The sequence below is a fragment of the Sciurus carolinensis genome, chromosome 2, assembly GCF_902686445.1.
Source record: "Sciurus carolinensis chromosome 2, mSciCar1.2, whole genome shotgun sequence".
NCBI lineage: Eukaryota > Metazoa > Chordata > Mammalia > Rodentia > Sciuridae > Sciurus > Sciurus carolinensis.
Window position 1 is genome coordinate 42,422,680 of NC_062214.1, and position 16,627 is coordinate 42,439,306.

The 16,627-nt window shown below is 40.0% G+C and overlaps 1 protein-coding gene across 4 annotated transcripts in view; it reads right to left on the reverse strand.

The window, feature by feature from the left end:
• The window catches only part of Bfsp1 (beaded filament structural protein 1), a 70,370-nt gene that overhangs the window by 28,707 nt on the left and 25,036 nt on the right, over nucleotides 1-16,627 (reverse strand). Inside the window, exons 1-3 of one of the 4 annotated variants that reach the window (XM_047540855.1) lie at nucleotides 6,596-6,715; nucleotides 3,813-4,718; nucleotides 1,080-1,140 (exon numbers count right to left, since the gene is read on the reverse strand). In XM_047540855.1, the coding sequence (XP_047396811.1) occupies nucleotides 1,080-1,100 (21 nt within the window). In that variant the 5' untranslated portion in view covers nucleotides 1,101-1,140; nucleotides 3,813-4,718; nucleotides 6,596-6,715. Of the gene's footprint in view, nucleotides 1-1,079; nucleotides 1,141-3,812; nucleotides 4,719-6,595; nucleotides 6,716-6,746; nucleotides 7,294-16,627 lie in introns of those variants that run through there. The other 3 variants (XM_047540856.1, XM_047540854.1, XM_047540857.1) reach the window with 3 other exon arrangements.

Consider the following 16,627-nt stretch of genomic DNA (forward strand, 5'->3'; position numbering starts at 1 on the left):
AGCTCTAAAATGATCAGAAAAGTAAAATGCATAAAGCTATCTGCCATCCTGGTTTTGTCCAATCCTTATTGTCCAGGATTATTCTGCTATTTAGTAGTAGAGTGCTCCTGGCTACAGCAGAAAATCAAATTGACTTGATAATGAAGAATTGGAAGAAGGGAACTGCCCCTGCAAAGAACCACCTCCATACAACCCCTACAGGAAGGTTTCCAAAAAGAAACTAAGAATCCCTGGTACCCCCATGTGGTGACTTTTCATGCTCCAAGAAGGAGTTTCAAGGAAAATGGAAATTTCTTTGTTCTCCTCCATTTTTTTCCTGTGGAATAGCAATCTTAAGACTCTTGGTTAACAGAACAGAGTTGTCATTTTGTCCAAATAACCACTGTTCAAAGCAAGTTCCTTCCTGTATTTGCTATTTGGGGTCAGCATATCTGAAGAGTGAAAAATAGCTGGTTATCATATTGCTGGCACATGTCAATAGTCTAGTGCTATGAGTGTGTCCCCCAAGGGTTCACGTGTTGGTAGGTTGGTTCCAAGTGTGGTGATGTTGACATGGTAGGATCTTCAAGAGGTGGGGAAGGTCATTACTGGCTCCTCCTCTGACTCTGGCTTCCTGTCTTGCCATGTGATCTCTCCTCACACACACTTCCACCATGATGTCATCCACCATAAGGTAACTGAGCCAGGGAGACCCTTACAAGACCATGTTATTTGGACTTCAAACCTCCAAAGTTGTAAGGTAAACAAATCTCTTTTCTTTACAAATTACTCAGCCTCTGCTATTTCATTATGTTAATGGAACAGAAACTAATACACCTAGTATAACAGATAAGCTTCACAGTCTGTTTCCCTCGTAAGACTGTGTATCATATGGTAGCAGAGTACATGCACGCACACGAGTGTGTGAGTTTACTCACAAAGACCCAATTGAAATTAAGAAGTCAAGGAAGAGAATAATTGCAAAAGAAACAGGTAAATCCTAGAATAACACCAAAAGAGGGTATATGAAACAACTGCTTCTAACATTTCATTCAATACTAGAATTAAGCGATTTAAACCCAAAGCTGTGTTCAACTCACCTTGTTAAGTCGTTCAAGCATTTCTTTTAACACCAGTTGACATTCACACTCATTTTCATACCTGCAAATGGGACACATAAGCAAGAGTTGGGCCATTCCTATGATTTCGTGTGTAGATCACAAAGTCAGTATAAAGTCCAATCTGAGATATTATCATGCTCTCTCCTTTAGAGAGAAGTTAATTTTAATTTTAATTAATTCTGCATTTTCTTGCCACTGCTTCCCAATGCTCTTCACATTATAGCACATGTAGAAAGTGGTAACATTTGGGATAACTGGAAAAGGTAAAGGGAACAGGAGTCTTCCAGCCTACAGGCCCACCTGCCCTCAACCAACTCCCACCCAGTTGCCCTGAGGATGAAGGGTTTAAAACTTGGCACATTCAAGCACAGCAGCAGCACAAAGACAGGGAGGCCGCCTACTGCAGACTACAACAAACACCATCGACCTAACCTCGTGTGGATTTTGTATGCTACTTTATTTACTGACGTGTCAATTTTTTTTCTGGATTGTGCCATTTAATCCTCATAATGCCTGAAAGAGAGTGATTATTGCTGTGTGTGAAAAATTAGGATACTGAGGTTGAGAAAGTTGTCCAAACCCTTAGGTTAATGCTGCCAGCACTTTACCCTCATCCTCATCCTCACTCTTTCCCAGTTTTCTCTAGGAAACTACATTTCCCAGCCTTCCTTGAAGCCATGTATGGGCCATATGACTAAACTCTGTCCAATAGGAGGGAAGGTACCTATACAGGCAATGGGGTAGGTATGCTCTTTGCCTCTTTGTCAGGATCCCCTTGTCAACCCTACAGTCTGGGATGTGCCTTCTTCCTCCTCCTCCTCCTCCTTTTCTTCTTCTTTTTTCTAGGGTCCTGGGGGTTGAATCCCAGAGCCTTGCACAGGCTGGGCTAGTGCTCTACCACCGATCTACATCCCCATCCCTTTGAAAATTTTAGTTTGAGAAAGGGTCTTGCTAAGTTGCCAAAACTGGCCTCCAACTTTCAATTCTCCTGCCTCAGCCTCCCGAGTCACTGGGATTCCAGGTGTGCACCACCACACCCAGCTGACAGCTATCTTCTTAAAGGTCACACTGTAGTGTGCCATACTGAATTGCTCACCCAGCTTTACCCAAAAGAAAAACAAACTTCCATCTTGAGTATGGGATGTATATGCTATTACTGGTGTTTAAGGGTAAAATATATAGAACTTGAAATGTACCATCTTAACCACTTTTAAGTGCACAGTTCAGTGGTATTAAATACATTCATATCATAGCGCAACCATTACCACCATCTATTTACATAACTCTTTTCATCTTGCAAGGCTGTAATTCCATACCCATTAAAACACTAACTCCCCGACCCCCCCTTCCCCCAACCCCTGGAAATTAACATTCTACTTTTTGTCCCTATAATTTGACTACTATAACTACTTCATGTAAATGGAATCATATGGAAATGTCTTTTTGCATTTTGGTTATTTCACTCAACGTGATTTACTTAAGGTTCATCTATGTTGTAGCATGTGTTAGAATTTCCTTCCTTTTAAAAGCTGAATGACATTCCAGTGTATGTATGTACTACATTTGTTTATCTGTTCATCTGTCAATGGACACTTGGGTTGCTTCCACATTTTAATGACTGTGAATAATGCTGCTAGGAACACAAGTATAAAAATCTCTCTTCCAGACCCTGCTGTCAATTCTTTGGAGTGTATACCGACAAGTGGAATTGCTGCATCACATGGTGATTCTGGTTTTAAGTTTTTGAGAAACTGCCATACTGTTTTCCATAATGGTCACACCACTGTACATTCCTACCAAGAGAGCTCAAGTGTTCCAACGTCTCCACACCCTTTCAAACGCTTGTTATTTTCTTAGTGACAGAAGTGATCCCAGTGGGTGTGAGGTAGGCCTACGTCACCTCAAATGTCACTTTGGAGTTTATATCACTTCAGTTGAAACCAATCCTAATTAACACTGAGCCAAGCCCACAAAGCAGAACTTTCTACGCCCTTGCACACCAGTGCCATGGGTTCAAGCTAACTGTTTCACAGGAATGGCACATGCTGAAGGGCCACACCACTGTGTTCTCAAAACTAAAAGTCCTAACTGGGAATATGCACACTATGCATACATTCCCAATTTCAAGGTCACCTGAGAAACTCAGCTATAACTGATAGGTTAAACATCTTTGCTCAAGGTTTACATTTCATACCAGAATGTCTCATATAACCATTTCTTTCATGTATTGTTCTAATAGAGTCAGAAATCATTTTTTTAAATGGGTAATTTGGTTTGAGAATCAAACTGTTAACAAAATCTAATTTTCTCATTGCTTTTTTCTGAAAGAAACAGTAGTTTCTTTAGCTTACAAAAAGTTTGTAATTACTACAATAACATAATCTCATAGTTAATTTTCATGCTGTAAGAACCCGTCTAGATATTATATAAAAGAGAAATTATTTCATTACACAGATTTCATGATACGAATTCATATAATCATGTAAGTGATTTCACAAAGCAAAAACAAATTGGCTTTCATTAACTTGAGGTTTTATATAAATTATTTTTGGTTTTCGGCAATTTGGAGAATTCTATTCATCATTGGATTTTTGGAGTTGTATTTGTTTTATTATTCTTGCTTTATTATTCTTCAACATGATAGAGACTCAATTTTTAAATTATTTAAGTATCAGGTGGGCTACAGTTGTGGCTCAGTAGTAGAGCACTCACCTAGCATGTGTGAGGCATTGGGTTCCATCCTCAGCACCACGTAAAAATAAAATAAATAAAATAAAGTTATAAAAAACAAACAAACAAAAAGTACCAGGTAAAGAATATGCCTAACGCTGGCATGGGGCCACATACACACTTCCCCCTTTCTGCATGATTTTTATCCCGTTTTGGCTAGCATCAACTCATCTGTGGAATGTAAAACCAAACTTGGGGTGTGTGCGTGTGTGTAAGCACACACCCAAAAATGTATACGAGTATATCCTGCTCTCCCAATCAAAATATCAAGACTTCTCCTAGGGGGCAATGGCATGAAATCACACAATGGAAACTTTTTAATTAATCACAAAGTCTGAAGAAACTGTTCCATAACAGGCATCTAACTCACAACCAAGGGAAATCAAGACCAGGAAATCAACATGGCCACTCCCTAGTGAGGACTCAGGGGAGCTGCCAGTCCTGCCCAGCCAGATCACAGTCAACACTGGTCCAACACCCCATTATGGTCATCTGGGGATTCAGGGTGCCTGACAGCCCATTGAGCTATCCTGGATGTCTGAGTTGCAAAATATTATAAATCTATTTACTATCACTGAACTGTACACTTAAAAAGGTGAAGATGATAAATTGCATGTTACATGTATTTTACCACCAAAAAAAAAAAAAACAGTGACATTGTTCCAAGATAAGAATTTGTATTTCCCATATGTAAGGTTGGGGTGAGTAATTTAGTGTGATGCTCTACAGTATATAAGACCCAGAAGGCTCTGCATGGCTTTCAAGTAGGCAGCATCCTTCCAGACTATACTTCCCTTTGCCTCAGCGAATGAGCTTCATCTGAATGAATTCCTGTCTCTGGGCCTCACACTCTACAGAAGTATGACGGAATCTCCAAGACATGGGGTCCTGGAAAGAACATAGACCAGAGCAAGAAAACATAAGTTCAAGTTCTGTTACCCCACCAGCCCTCTCCAAGCCTCACTTTCCCCATGAAGGGTGCTAACAAGTGGATTTTCAGGTCCCTTCTTGCAAATTTGTTTCTGTGCTTTGAGACCAGAAATAGGGGGAACTGAATCAATGAATATGTGATGAATTGAATCCATGAATATGATTTGCTAAATATGCTCAGTACACAATGTTGAATAACCTGCCCAAGATTTGGGTTGAGAAAGTAGAACACTGGTTGGAGTGCTTGCCTGGCACACATAAGGCACTGGGTTTGATCCCCAGCACCACGTAAAAATGAATAAATAAAATAAAGGTATTATGTCCATCTACAACCAAAAAATATATAGAAAAAGAAAGAAAGAAAGCAGAACTCAAACACAGAGCATGTTTGAGAAAATTCTTCTGGTTACTCTACACCAAACTTAACTGTTAGCTGGAATTACCGATGGAGCTCATTAAAAATGAAAATTCCTGGCCCTCACCTGAGGTGCAGGATAGAGTCTAGACAACTACATTTTTAAAAATTCATTTATATAATTTTTGAATGGATAAATCTCTTACATGGTTAAACAATTTTTAATATATTATTAAAAGATGTTATATTAAAAGTCTCTCCCATTTTAGTCTCCCAGTTACCCAGTTCCTACTACCTTATCACTTATAAACAACCAGTATCATGGGGAAATGGGATGTCCAGAAATTCTTTCTTTAAGCATGCAGAAAATCTCCACTTTTCCCTGCCTATAAAAAAAAATAAATAAATGGTGATGATATACTATTCTTTTTTATCACCGAACAGTATTCCATTCATGGATGAAGCACAATTGTATAACCTGTTTCCTATTAATGGACATTTAGATGGATTCCAAGTTTTTTCTAATGCAGATCATGCAGCAGTAAATATCTTTGCAGGTGTGTCATTTCATACCTGCCGAAGTATATCATACAATAAATTCCTTAAAGTGCATCCTAAGTCAAAAAGCATACATCTTTCGTAACTTAGAAAGATGATGACAATTCTGAGGACATAAGTGATATCAACACATAATTCCATTTATGGGCAAGGAGAAACCATGCCTTGGAAAAGGACTTCTTAAACTTCAATGTGTAACTTCTTGAACTATGAATCAGTGGGGATCTTGTTAAAACACAGATTCTGATTCAGGCCTCTGTGGTGGGCCCAAGTTACACTGCTAGCAAGCTCCCTGGTGATGCTGACGCTGATGGTTCAAAGACCAGACTTTGAGCAGCAAGACCCTAGAGGACACTTGAAACATCATTTCCCAGTGTCAGCTGTGATGCCATGAAGGCAATTGGACTTACTCTTTGGAAGACCTGTTTCCAGTTCACTAGCTCTGCGACCTTGTCCTAAATTTCTACATGTTCTGATTCTCAGTCTCTTCTGTAAAATGAGGCAGTAGAGATAAGGCTGTGAGGATTAAATAACACTGATGTATCTCAAAAACACTGCTGAGTGAAAAAAGCCAGACATACAAAAGTATATATTGTTGCAAAATTCTAGAACAAGCAAAATTAATCTATGGTGATAGAACACTGGGCACCTCTGGTTGGGGAAAGAGGGCTGCCTAACGAGAGGGAACTCTCTCGGGTAGTGGGAATCCTCTCTCCTTTTGGTGGTTTCACAGGCAGGTATATACTTTGATCAAAATTCATTGAGTTCTGCACTTATAATCTGCGCATTTTATTGTAAGTAAATTTAAAATGCATGTAAAATACACTGTAAATTTTAAAATACATGACAAGTAAATGGTACCATTTGGTGTAAACTGTAAAGTGTCATCAAAACAGAAATCATACTCAAGGAAAAGCGCCACCTGTGTAACTCTCCGCAGAGACGGGGTCATTGGTCGCGGGAAGGAGGGGATCAAAGTCGGTTTTCTACTCCTTAATGCCATCGTTTTCCCAGACCCGCGCCGCCGGGGCACCTATGCCCTGCCTGAGTTTCCCCCCACGGCCGCAGCTTACTTGCTCCGGAACTCGTCGAGCGCGCGCTGCGCCTCTGCGCCCTGGCGCTCCAGCCGAGAGCGCTCGGCTGCTAGGTCCCGGGAGCGCTGGCGATTGCCCTCGACATAGCGGGCTAGGGCGTCCTCCGGGCCGGTCAGCTCGCCCAGGCGCTGGAAGGCGTCCAGCTGCCGCCGGAGTCCGGCATGGCGCTGCTCGAGCGCGCGGGCTCTTTGGATGTGGGCGGCCACGCGCTCGCCCAGTCCTTGCAGCGCCGCCAGGCTTGGCGCCCCAATCCGACCCTCCTCGGCCGGGCGCTCGGGCTCAGCGGCGCGTGGCGCCTCATCGGCGCGCTCATACTGCTCCTGGCGGGCCTGGAAGACGTAGCTGCGGCGGTACATGGTTCCTCTGTGAGCGAGAGCGCCAAGCCGGCTCTCCAGGAGGCCGGTGGCCGAGCCAGCAGCCTGCTAAATAAACATCGGAGGCCCCCGGCATGCCGCTGGGACGTTCCAGAGCTGATCAGCAGTTGAGCTCCACTCGGTGCCCGGGCTCCGGACAATAAAAGAGCAGCAGCCCGCTTTGTGAGCTGGATTAGCGACCCATACAACTCTGGGGTTGGAAGGTTAAATTGGGCAATGAGGGTTTTGTTCCGTGATTGTGAAAGCCTGTTGCTTTATGATTGAATGGAGGGTCAGGGGGACAAGAGAGGCATGAAGTTCTTTTGATTGGTTCCACTGGGAATTGGGAAGGCAACCCCAGGCAAGCTTATTAAACTCGAACTCCCTCAAGAGCCGCGGCCTGGCACTTTATTTCCATTCTCTTTCAGCTCTCAATTACAAAACTAATGATGACATTTTTTCTGAATATTTAAACAATTCCTTTCCATAATTATAACATGATATTGAGGAACCTTCTTCATGGCAGAGGTTCATAACCATGGATGTAAATAAAATGGAATATCTCAGTCAGTGAGGAGGTATGTTGCAGGTAATTTCTTACTAAATTTTGTGCATTTTGTGAAGAATCTACTCTTTGCACAGTATCTCAGGAAACAGGCTTGCAATGTAATCATATCACCATTACTTCAGTAGCTTGAGTGGAAGAAATAAGTGGAGCTTCACCAAAGACATTGCTAATAGGTTCTTTGAGCAAAAGAAAGATCCTTACAGGCTAAAGATTTAACTAATTCGCCAACACTCAAGCAAACTTCGCCACTAATTTTAATTTTTATTTTTATTATGGAAATAGATTTTGATGACAAACTTTTAATTAAATATACATATGGATATAATTTAACAGCTAGGCTTTGACCAATTTAAAAGTAAATTGTGGTGCTGAAAGAAATTAATACCATTTGATGAGAATATTCTTGAATAGAAATATTTTGTCAGAGCTACAGTGTTAAAAATCATTATCAAAAGCCTCATTTTCTTAAAAATAAGGATTAGCCAGCACCACATAATTACCAACTACATGGATTGCACATAATTATACTGCAAATTAAAGTCATAGTTATCAAAGATAAAGAAAGAAAATTACATTGATCTTTGTTGAGTTTATTACTCCAAAAAGCCTGTAAAATCATTAATTCAGTCTATAATAAAGCTATGTAAGATCCTAAACAGCTAATGGTGTGGTTGTTCTATTTTTCTTCCCATAAGCCACTTAAAAACAGATTTCATGGTCAAATCAGGGAAGGCCACATGAGTATTTTTGTAGGTACACATGTATCATGCTGATGGCATGGTAAATTGATTTCAGGCTTCCTAGAGAGCAAAACTAACATTTGATAACAAGAGTTAGAAGTCATTCATTTCCTTTGACACCAGGTATTAGTCTGATCTTGTTATAGAACAAATTGCCCCCAAAACTATGTGTCACATAATGACATGAAGGATTTATTGTATTGCTCCAGGCCTGCAGGTCAGCTGGATGACTCTCCTTCCAGCTGTGGGTCTTCTGATCAGCTGAGGCAGCTCTGTTCCAAACCCCCACTGTCCTTCTGAATTAGCAATGTCAGAAGCACATGAGCAAGCACAGTCATATAAACTCATGCCAGGACTTTTTTTCATCATGTCCATTGGTCAAAGAGAACTGGGGGCTCGCTCGGGGCTAAAGTAAGAGTAAAGGGAGAGGCGTGACTGGCCCTGAGGCCTTGACAAGGATATGATGTATAGCCCTATCAGGACCAACAACTCAATCTACCCCAGGGAGAAATCCCACTGGAGAAAAATATACCCTAGAAACTTAACAACAGAGAAAATATCACCTCCATTTAATCTAGTGGAACAAACACCTTGAAAATATCTACCCAGAAATCATAGTTTCAGAGAGTTAATTGTTGAACAAGGTCAAGTGTCTGCCCTCAGGGCGCAGGAGACAAATTCATATCCAACTGATTAAAACACACACATACACACACACACAAATCCAGAATGAGTTTTAAAGTAGAGATTTTAACAAAATTCTGTGGTTGTATCAAAGAAAAAGTACTGAGTAGTGTGTGGGTAGTTGGGGAACTCAGAGAAGTAGAGAACAGTGTAAATGAGAAGGTGTGGGAGGGACTGATTTCAGAAGAAACAGAGGGAACACTGGGATCCCTGCACACAGTGAGGCTGACTCAACAGTGAGATGGATGACAACAGGGATCCCCAAAGCAAAGGTCACAAGGAGAACTAAACTTCCAACTAGCTGCACACTATACAGAACACGGACATTACCACCATTCTTCCCAAGCCAAGAAATAGCAGTCCAGCAATTTTTTTTTTTTAAGATTACAGCTGTACAAAAGAATGGAAGAAAAATTACAGTGGACAAGATATGTCAACAAGCTTTCAGAAAGCTGAACAGATATAGATCCACGGTAATTGACAGCAGAGTAGAGAAAAATAAAACCTAAGTTCTTGCAGAGGGGAATGGGAAAGAAAACTGCTGGTCCATGCCAGAGAATCTGAGAAAAGCTGAGGATTTAGAGGCACTGATATTTTAGAAGGTGAGGTGAAACAGACCTGAAAAACCAGAGGGTTGGCTGAGCATCTGGACAAGAACCAATTCAATCCTTTAGATCCCCTTCTTCATTTCTTCACAACAGAGCAATTGAGCTACTACGCAAGCCTTATTGTGACAGGTTACCTGGAAGATATTCTGCAGTGAAATTGAACCAGAGAGATCCTGAGTTCAAGATCACCAGATAAAGTCAAGGGCAGAGATGAAGCCAAATATTGTAAGTAAAGCAATTAAGGAAGCAGATGCACAGTGAAGGATGAGGCACAGCTGTACCTTCCCCACTGCTCACTTACCAGCCTACTCCCCAGTATGCTGGTCGCCTGGTATGTCTTTCTCACATCATTCTCTAGAGTAACTGAATAACCTCAGAGAAAAGCTCTCCAGCAACTTCTGAATTTGGAAATGTTTACTGCTTGGCTTTTAGTTCCAATGTGGAATATGGTTGTGTGGTCTGGAGTAACTCAAACTGAAGCTATGCAGCATAGGGTTTTAATTGGTTTGAAACTTAACTGGTTTGAAAGTTATTTTTTTTCCCAAAAAAATATAGGTTCACCAAGATTTATATAATTTTCATTGTCCTGCACCAGGACAATGGTACCATCATGATATCCTGATCCCATCTATTGATGCTATTTAAAGTGTAAATATTTCTTTGGGGAATATTACTATAATTAGTAGGACTTTTTTTTTTAATCTCCTATGAGAAAAGACATTTTATTGATGGAATTTAAAAGTATGACAACCAGGCTAATCCATAGCTGAATCTCCCTTCTAACTGATTATCTTAGTTTGAATTCCCTAGAAACAGATCCTGGGACAAGGATTACAGGCAAATTCAGTTGACCCTCCATATCAGCAGGTCCTGCCTCCACAGATTCAACTGATCACAGATTGAAAATATTCAGAAAAAAAAAATTGTGTTTGCAATGAACCAGTACAGACTTATTCGAATACTTGCCATTATTCCCTAAACAATACAGGATAACACTTATTTACATAGCATTTACATAGTATTAGGGATTAATCTAGACATGATTTAAAGTACACCGGAGGATGTGCATAGGTTATTATGCCCAACACTCTTTTATGTAAGGGACTGGAGCATACATAGATTTTGGTATTTGAGGGGGGTCTTAGAACCAACCTCTCATGGAAACCAAGGGATGAATGTAGTTCATTTGTGAGGTGATTGTGGGAAGGGAGGTGGAGAGGGAAATAGAGAAGGAAAAGTATGATGTATGATCAAGCAAGCTACCATCATGGGAAAAGAAGAGACTCTGAGGACACTATAAGTAGTCACCTCAGTGTTACCCCACCCAGTTGGTGAAGGAGCCAGAGACTTACCCACAAACTTCCACTGTTTGAGCATTGATCAGAGGGGCTGTTAACTTCCTTGCCACGCTTGCCTGCCAAAGCTGGGGACCAAATGGGCTCTGCATGGACTCCAAAGGCCAAAGGAAGTCAGGAGGGAAAGAGATAGCTGCTGGCAATGGGAAGATGGACCAGCACAGATGGAAATGGTCAAAGGTTGCTATAGATGGAATATTGTGCACCCTTCCTCACACAAATTTGAACATAAATACCTAATCCACACAATGCGATGTTACCAAAAGGTGGAGCTGTTGGGAATTGATTAGGTCATGGGACAAAGCCTTCATGAATGGGATTAGTACCCTTGTAAAAGAAGCCTAAGGAAGCTTGTTGACCACTTCCACCATGGGGAGGACACAATGAGAAGATTGCAATCAGTGGATCAGGAAGCAGGCCCTCACCAGACACTGAATTTCCTGTGCCTTAATCTTGGAACATCCCAGACTCCAGAAATGTGAGAAATAAATTTCTATTATCTAAATCACCCAGCCCATGGTGTTTTATTTTAGCTCATGGTACATGTCCATCTAAGGTCAACTAAGATCTTTGCTTCACATCTTCTTCAGTCCAACACCACACTATTGACCACTGCTGATTATCTTAAAGAAAAAGCAATAGCATATACTGACTTTTTAAAATTTCCTCACAATCATATTAAATTGACCAAAGCTCATCATATGGCCCCACCTAACTTCAAGTACATTGACAAATGCAATCCTGCCACATGCCTACAAGGAGTAAGAGTGGGCATATTTGTCAACAACCCCAAAGACTCCATTGCTGGTGGGAGAGTATACAACAGAAATAGTAATCATATGCATGAGGAAGAAATCATTGGTGAATGAATTTTTTAATTCAAGAGACTTGTTTGTAGACAGAGGTTCCATAGGGCTTGATGAATGGTCAGTTATAGAAGAGTTCCCTAAAAACAGTTGAATGGTACTAGTGTTGAGGTGTGGGTGGGAAACAGGTATTGTTAGAATTGGAAAGGCTCAAGGTTAAACTCTGGTCCCATCACTTTGGTAGGTGATTTAATCAATCTGGTCCCAGCATGGGCACTGTTTAAAAAAAAGGAATAATCACTTACAGAAATGTAAGTGATTTCCCAGTTTGCCTGAGACAGACCACATTTACACCCTTTATCTCAGACACAATTACAGGAAGGACCCTCTTTCACTCTGTCGTTCTGACCTGATAACCTGAATGTATACCCTGAATCAAATCATAAGAAAATATCCAGATAAACCCCAAATAAGAAACATTCTACTAATGAGGAAGGGATGGCATTCTAAAAATGTTATGTATCATAAAAGACAAAGAGGTTTCAGAAATATTCCAGATTAAAGCAGACTAGAGACAGGGCATTTAAATGCAGATCCTAATCTGGATCCTGAACTGTAAAAACAATGATACAAAGGTCATTCCTAGGTCCATTGACAAAATCAGAATCCGACAGTAGATTAGATCAAATAATTGTGTTAGCCAGATAAATTAACCAAAGCAAGCCACACAGCCCCACCTAACCTCAGGAATACTGGGAAATGCAATCCCTCCAAGTGCCACATTCCATGTTAAATTTACTGGCTTGTGACTATACCACAGTTAATGTGAAATAATACCCTCATTCTTGGAAAATATACTCTGAACTATCTAGAGGAAAGAACTTATTATGTGTGCAATTTATTTTCAAATGATTCTAAAAGATATGATGTGTAAATATAAATACATATGTGGAGAGAGAGGAAATCAGGCAAAATATTAATAAGAGGTAAATATAGGTAAAGGGTATATGGATGTGTTTGTACTATTCTTGCAATTTTTCCCAGAAAGTTTCAAATTACTTTTGAAAAGTTTGTGGAAAGTATAATCACCTTACACATCAAGCATTTTGCCCATAGCAAACAGGAAAGAGACCTGCTTTTTAAAAATGATGGGCAAGTAAATATTATTTGCTTTACATTTTAGCCTTATATACATACAACAGCAGAGAGGGAAGGGAACCCAGAACAGTTTAGCAAACTGCAGTAACAATAGGAATGAATGGTTTTTATCTATTATTCAATTTTAATGTACTGTTACAAATGAAAATATTGGTAACAAACACGAAGGGAAACAAAAAACCAAAATACCAGATGCATGGTGGTTGCAGCCACATAAGCCAGAAATTAGTGAAATATACCAGGTCTCATCTTCACATCTGTCTCTTTTTTTCCACTTAAAATTGTCCAAAGATAGAAGAGACTTTGGTTTTTTTAAAGAGACAGTGTCTTGCAATGTTATGCAGGCTAGCCCCAAACACCTGGGCTCACGCTAGACCTTCTTGCCTCAGCCTCCTGAGTAGCTAGTTTTTTTAATTAACATTTTTTTCTATTGAGTAATTATTTAAAAGCATGAATAAAATAGGGTTAGATGGCTTGCCTTTTAATCAATTTCATACTCTGGAGTTTTGAGCCATCCTTGTTGGTTAAGATATATTCTGAATTTGCTCCAGGCTTTTAACATGTAACTCTGGTTAAAAAAAAAAAAAAAGGGTAATGGAGTTCATGGATTTCTGAGCTGGAGGTTCATGCTGGGTCTCTGATGTATACTAGTGGGTGGTCTTGAACAAGTCACCTAATCTGTTTTTTTTTTTTTTTTTTTAATGGTAAATTAGAGCTAAAGAATCCTGAAGGTCTCCCTTCCTGTTCTCTATAAGCTGAATTGTGTTGTTCCCAAATTCTCCTGCAGAAGTCCTGACACCTTCATATTTAGAAACAAGGTCTAGTGCTGATGATATAGCCCCATCTTGTAGGGGTGCTTGTGTAGCATGCGGAAGGACTGGGGTTCAAATCCCCAGCACCGCGGGATGGAAAAAAAAAATCCAAAAAAGAAAAGAAGAAAAAAAAAAACTAGAAACAAGATCTTTAAAGTAAAATAATATAACTAGATGGAACCTTAATAGGACTGGTGCAGTTATAAGAAGAGGAGATTAGGAGACAGATACACACGGAGGGAAGACCATGTGAAGACACAGAAGAGAACCATCTAAAAACCAAAAAGAGAAGCCTGAAAGACACCAGCCCTACTGATACCTTGATCTTAGACTTCTAGCCTCCAGATTCTGAGAAATAAATTTCTGTTGTGTAAGCCACCTCCTCTGGGGTACTTTGTTTTTGCAGCCTTAGTAAACTCCTATACTGCACGAAATTTTCTGATTCTGCCTCTTTTGCAGCCTAGCCTTTTCCTGGAACATATAGATACCTGCCACAAGAGGGCCATGCTGCATTAAAATTGAACACCCTGCCCTAAGATTCTGAGGGTGACTGCAGAGAGCAGAGGGGTCAGGCTGATGCACAGTTGCACAGCTTGTAGCCTTTCCAGCAAAGTGGATCAACTCAAGAAGGCAGTTCTTCCATGGCAAGTCTCATTTTGAGTAAAGCAGCCAATAACCCAAGAATGATAGGACAGGCTCCTGTCTCCCAGATCTCTGCACCATGTAGCCAGGGATCTCCATCAGGCCCTGTAACTCAGACCCTGTAACATGCTCAGCACTTCTGAAAGTGATGAGTTACCACGAAGGATGAAAATGGATGGAGATACACAGAGAGAAGCGGGGCTTTCTCTGCAACTATACACATAGATGACTCTGAAAACTTTCTGGAAAGTGAAACCTGGGATTCAAACACTAGCAAAGGCAAGAGGGCACTAGACATCTGACCTGCTTTTTTCAGGGTTTAGTACAGAAACTGAAGCAAGTAGCAAAAGCCCAAGCTTGCCTGGAACTTTTGAGCCTCCTACCTCCTATCTTTGTTAGTGTGACAAAGGTGGTTCTTTGATTCACAAACTCCAACAAAAGCAGTACAATTAAATGCAATGCATGATGCTGAACTTAATTCTAGACTGGAAAAAAAGAAAAGCTACAAGAGATATTATGATAATTGATGGAGTTTGAATATGGAATGCAGATTAGGTAATAATACTGTAACAGTTAAATGCCTGATTTAGATCATTGTATTATGACATGTAAGAAAATGACCTTGTTCCTAGGAAATACACACTGGTGTTTAACTTACTCTCAATGGTTCACATATAACCTACACTTATATAAATAAATGCATAATGCTAGGTGCAATTGTGCATGCCCAAAATCCCTCAGGAGGCTGATTAAGGAGGATCACAAGTCCGAGGCCAATCTCAGCAACTCGGCGAGACCAGTCTCAAAATAAAATATAAAGAGGGCTGGTAAAGAAACTCAGTAGTAAAGGGTTCATGGGTACCCAGTACCACAAAAATAAATACATACAGGGAATAATAAAACGAATAGAGCAAAATGTAAAATAAGAAGTGGATTTGGGTAAAGGATATGAGGAGTATAGGAGCTCCCTATCCTCTTCCTGCAATTTTTCCATAATTTTAAAATTATAACAAAAGAAAACATTACATCCTCCAATCCTAAACACAATGTAAACTATCCTGATAACAGATTTTTTTTTTTTCAGACTGGGGATTGAACCCAAGGCCTCACACATGCTAGACAGTTACTCTGCCATTGAGTTGCATCCCTAGGTCTTCTTAAAAACTTCTACTTTGAGATAGAGTCTTATGTTTTTGGATAGGGAGAACTAATATTGTCAAAATGACCATTCTACCAAAGGCACTATACAGATTCAATGCAATTCCAATTAAAATCCCAATGACATTCCTCATAGAAATAGAGAAAGCAATCATGAACTTCATCTGGAAAAACAAAGAGACCTCGAATAGCCAAAACAATCCTGAGTAGAAAAAGTGAAACAGGAAGTATCACAATATCAGACATTAAACTATACTACAGAGCAATAGTAACAAAAACAGCATGGTATTGGCACCAAAATAGACAGGCAGGCCAATGGTACAGAATAGAAGACACACAGAAAAAAACCACATAAATACAGTCACCTCATACTAGACAAAGGAGATAAAAACATACAATGGAGAAAAGATAGCCTGATCACAAATGGTGCTGGCAAAACTAGAAATCCATATGCAGTAAAATGAAATTAAACCTCTATCTCTCACCCTGCACAAAACTCAACTCAAAATGGATCAAGGACATAGGGATTAGACCAGAGACCCTGCACCTAATAGAAGACAAAGTAGGCACGAATCTTCATTGCATTGGTCAGACTTCCTCAACAAGACTCCCAAAGCACAAGAAATCAAAGTAAGAATCAATAAATGGGATGGACTCAAACTAAAAAGCTTTTTCTCAGCAAAAGAATGTGAAGAGAGAGCTTACAGAGCCATGCACTTCAGATAGAGCACTTATCTCCAAAATTTATAAAGAACTTACAAAACTTTACACCAAAAATACAAAGAAACCAATCAGTAAGTGGGCCAGGGAACTGGATAGACACTTTAAAAAAGACATACAGGCAATTAATAAATATATGAAAAAGTGTTCAACATCTCTAGTAATTAGAGAAATGCAAATTAAAACAACCCTAAGATTTAATCTTACTCCAATTAAAATGGCTATTACCAAGAACACAAACAATAATAGATAATGA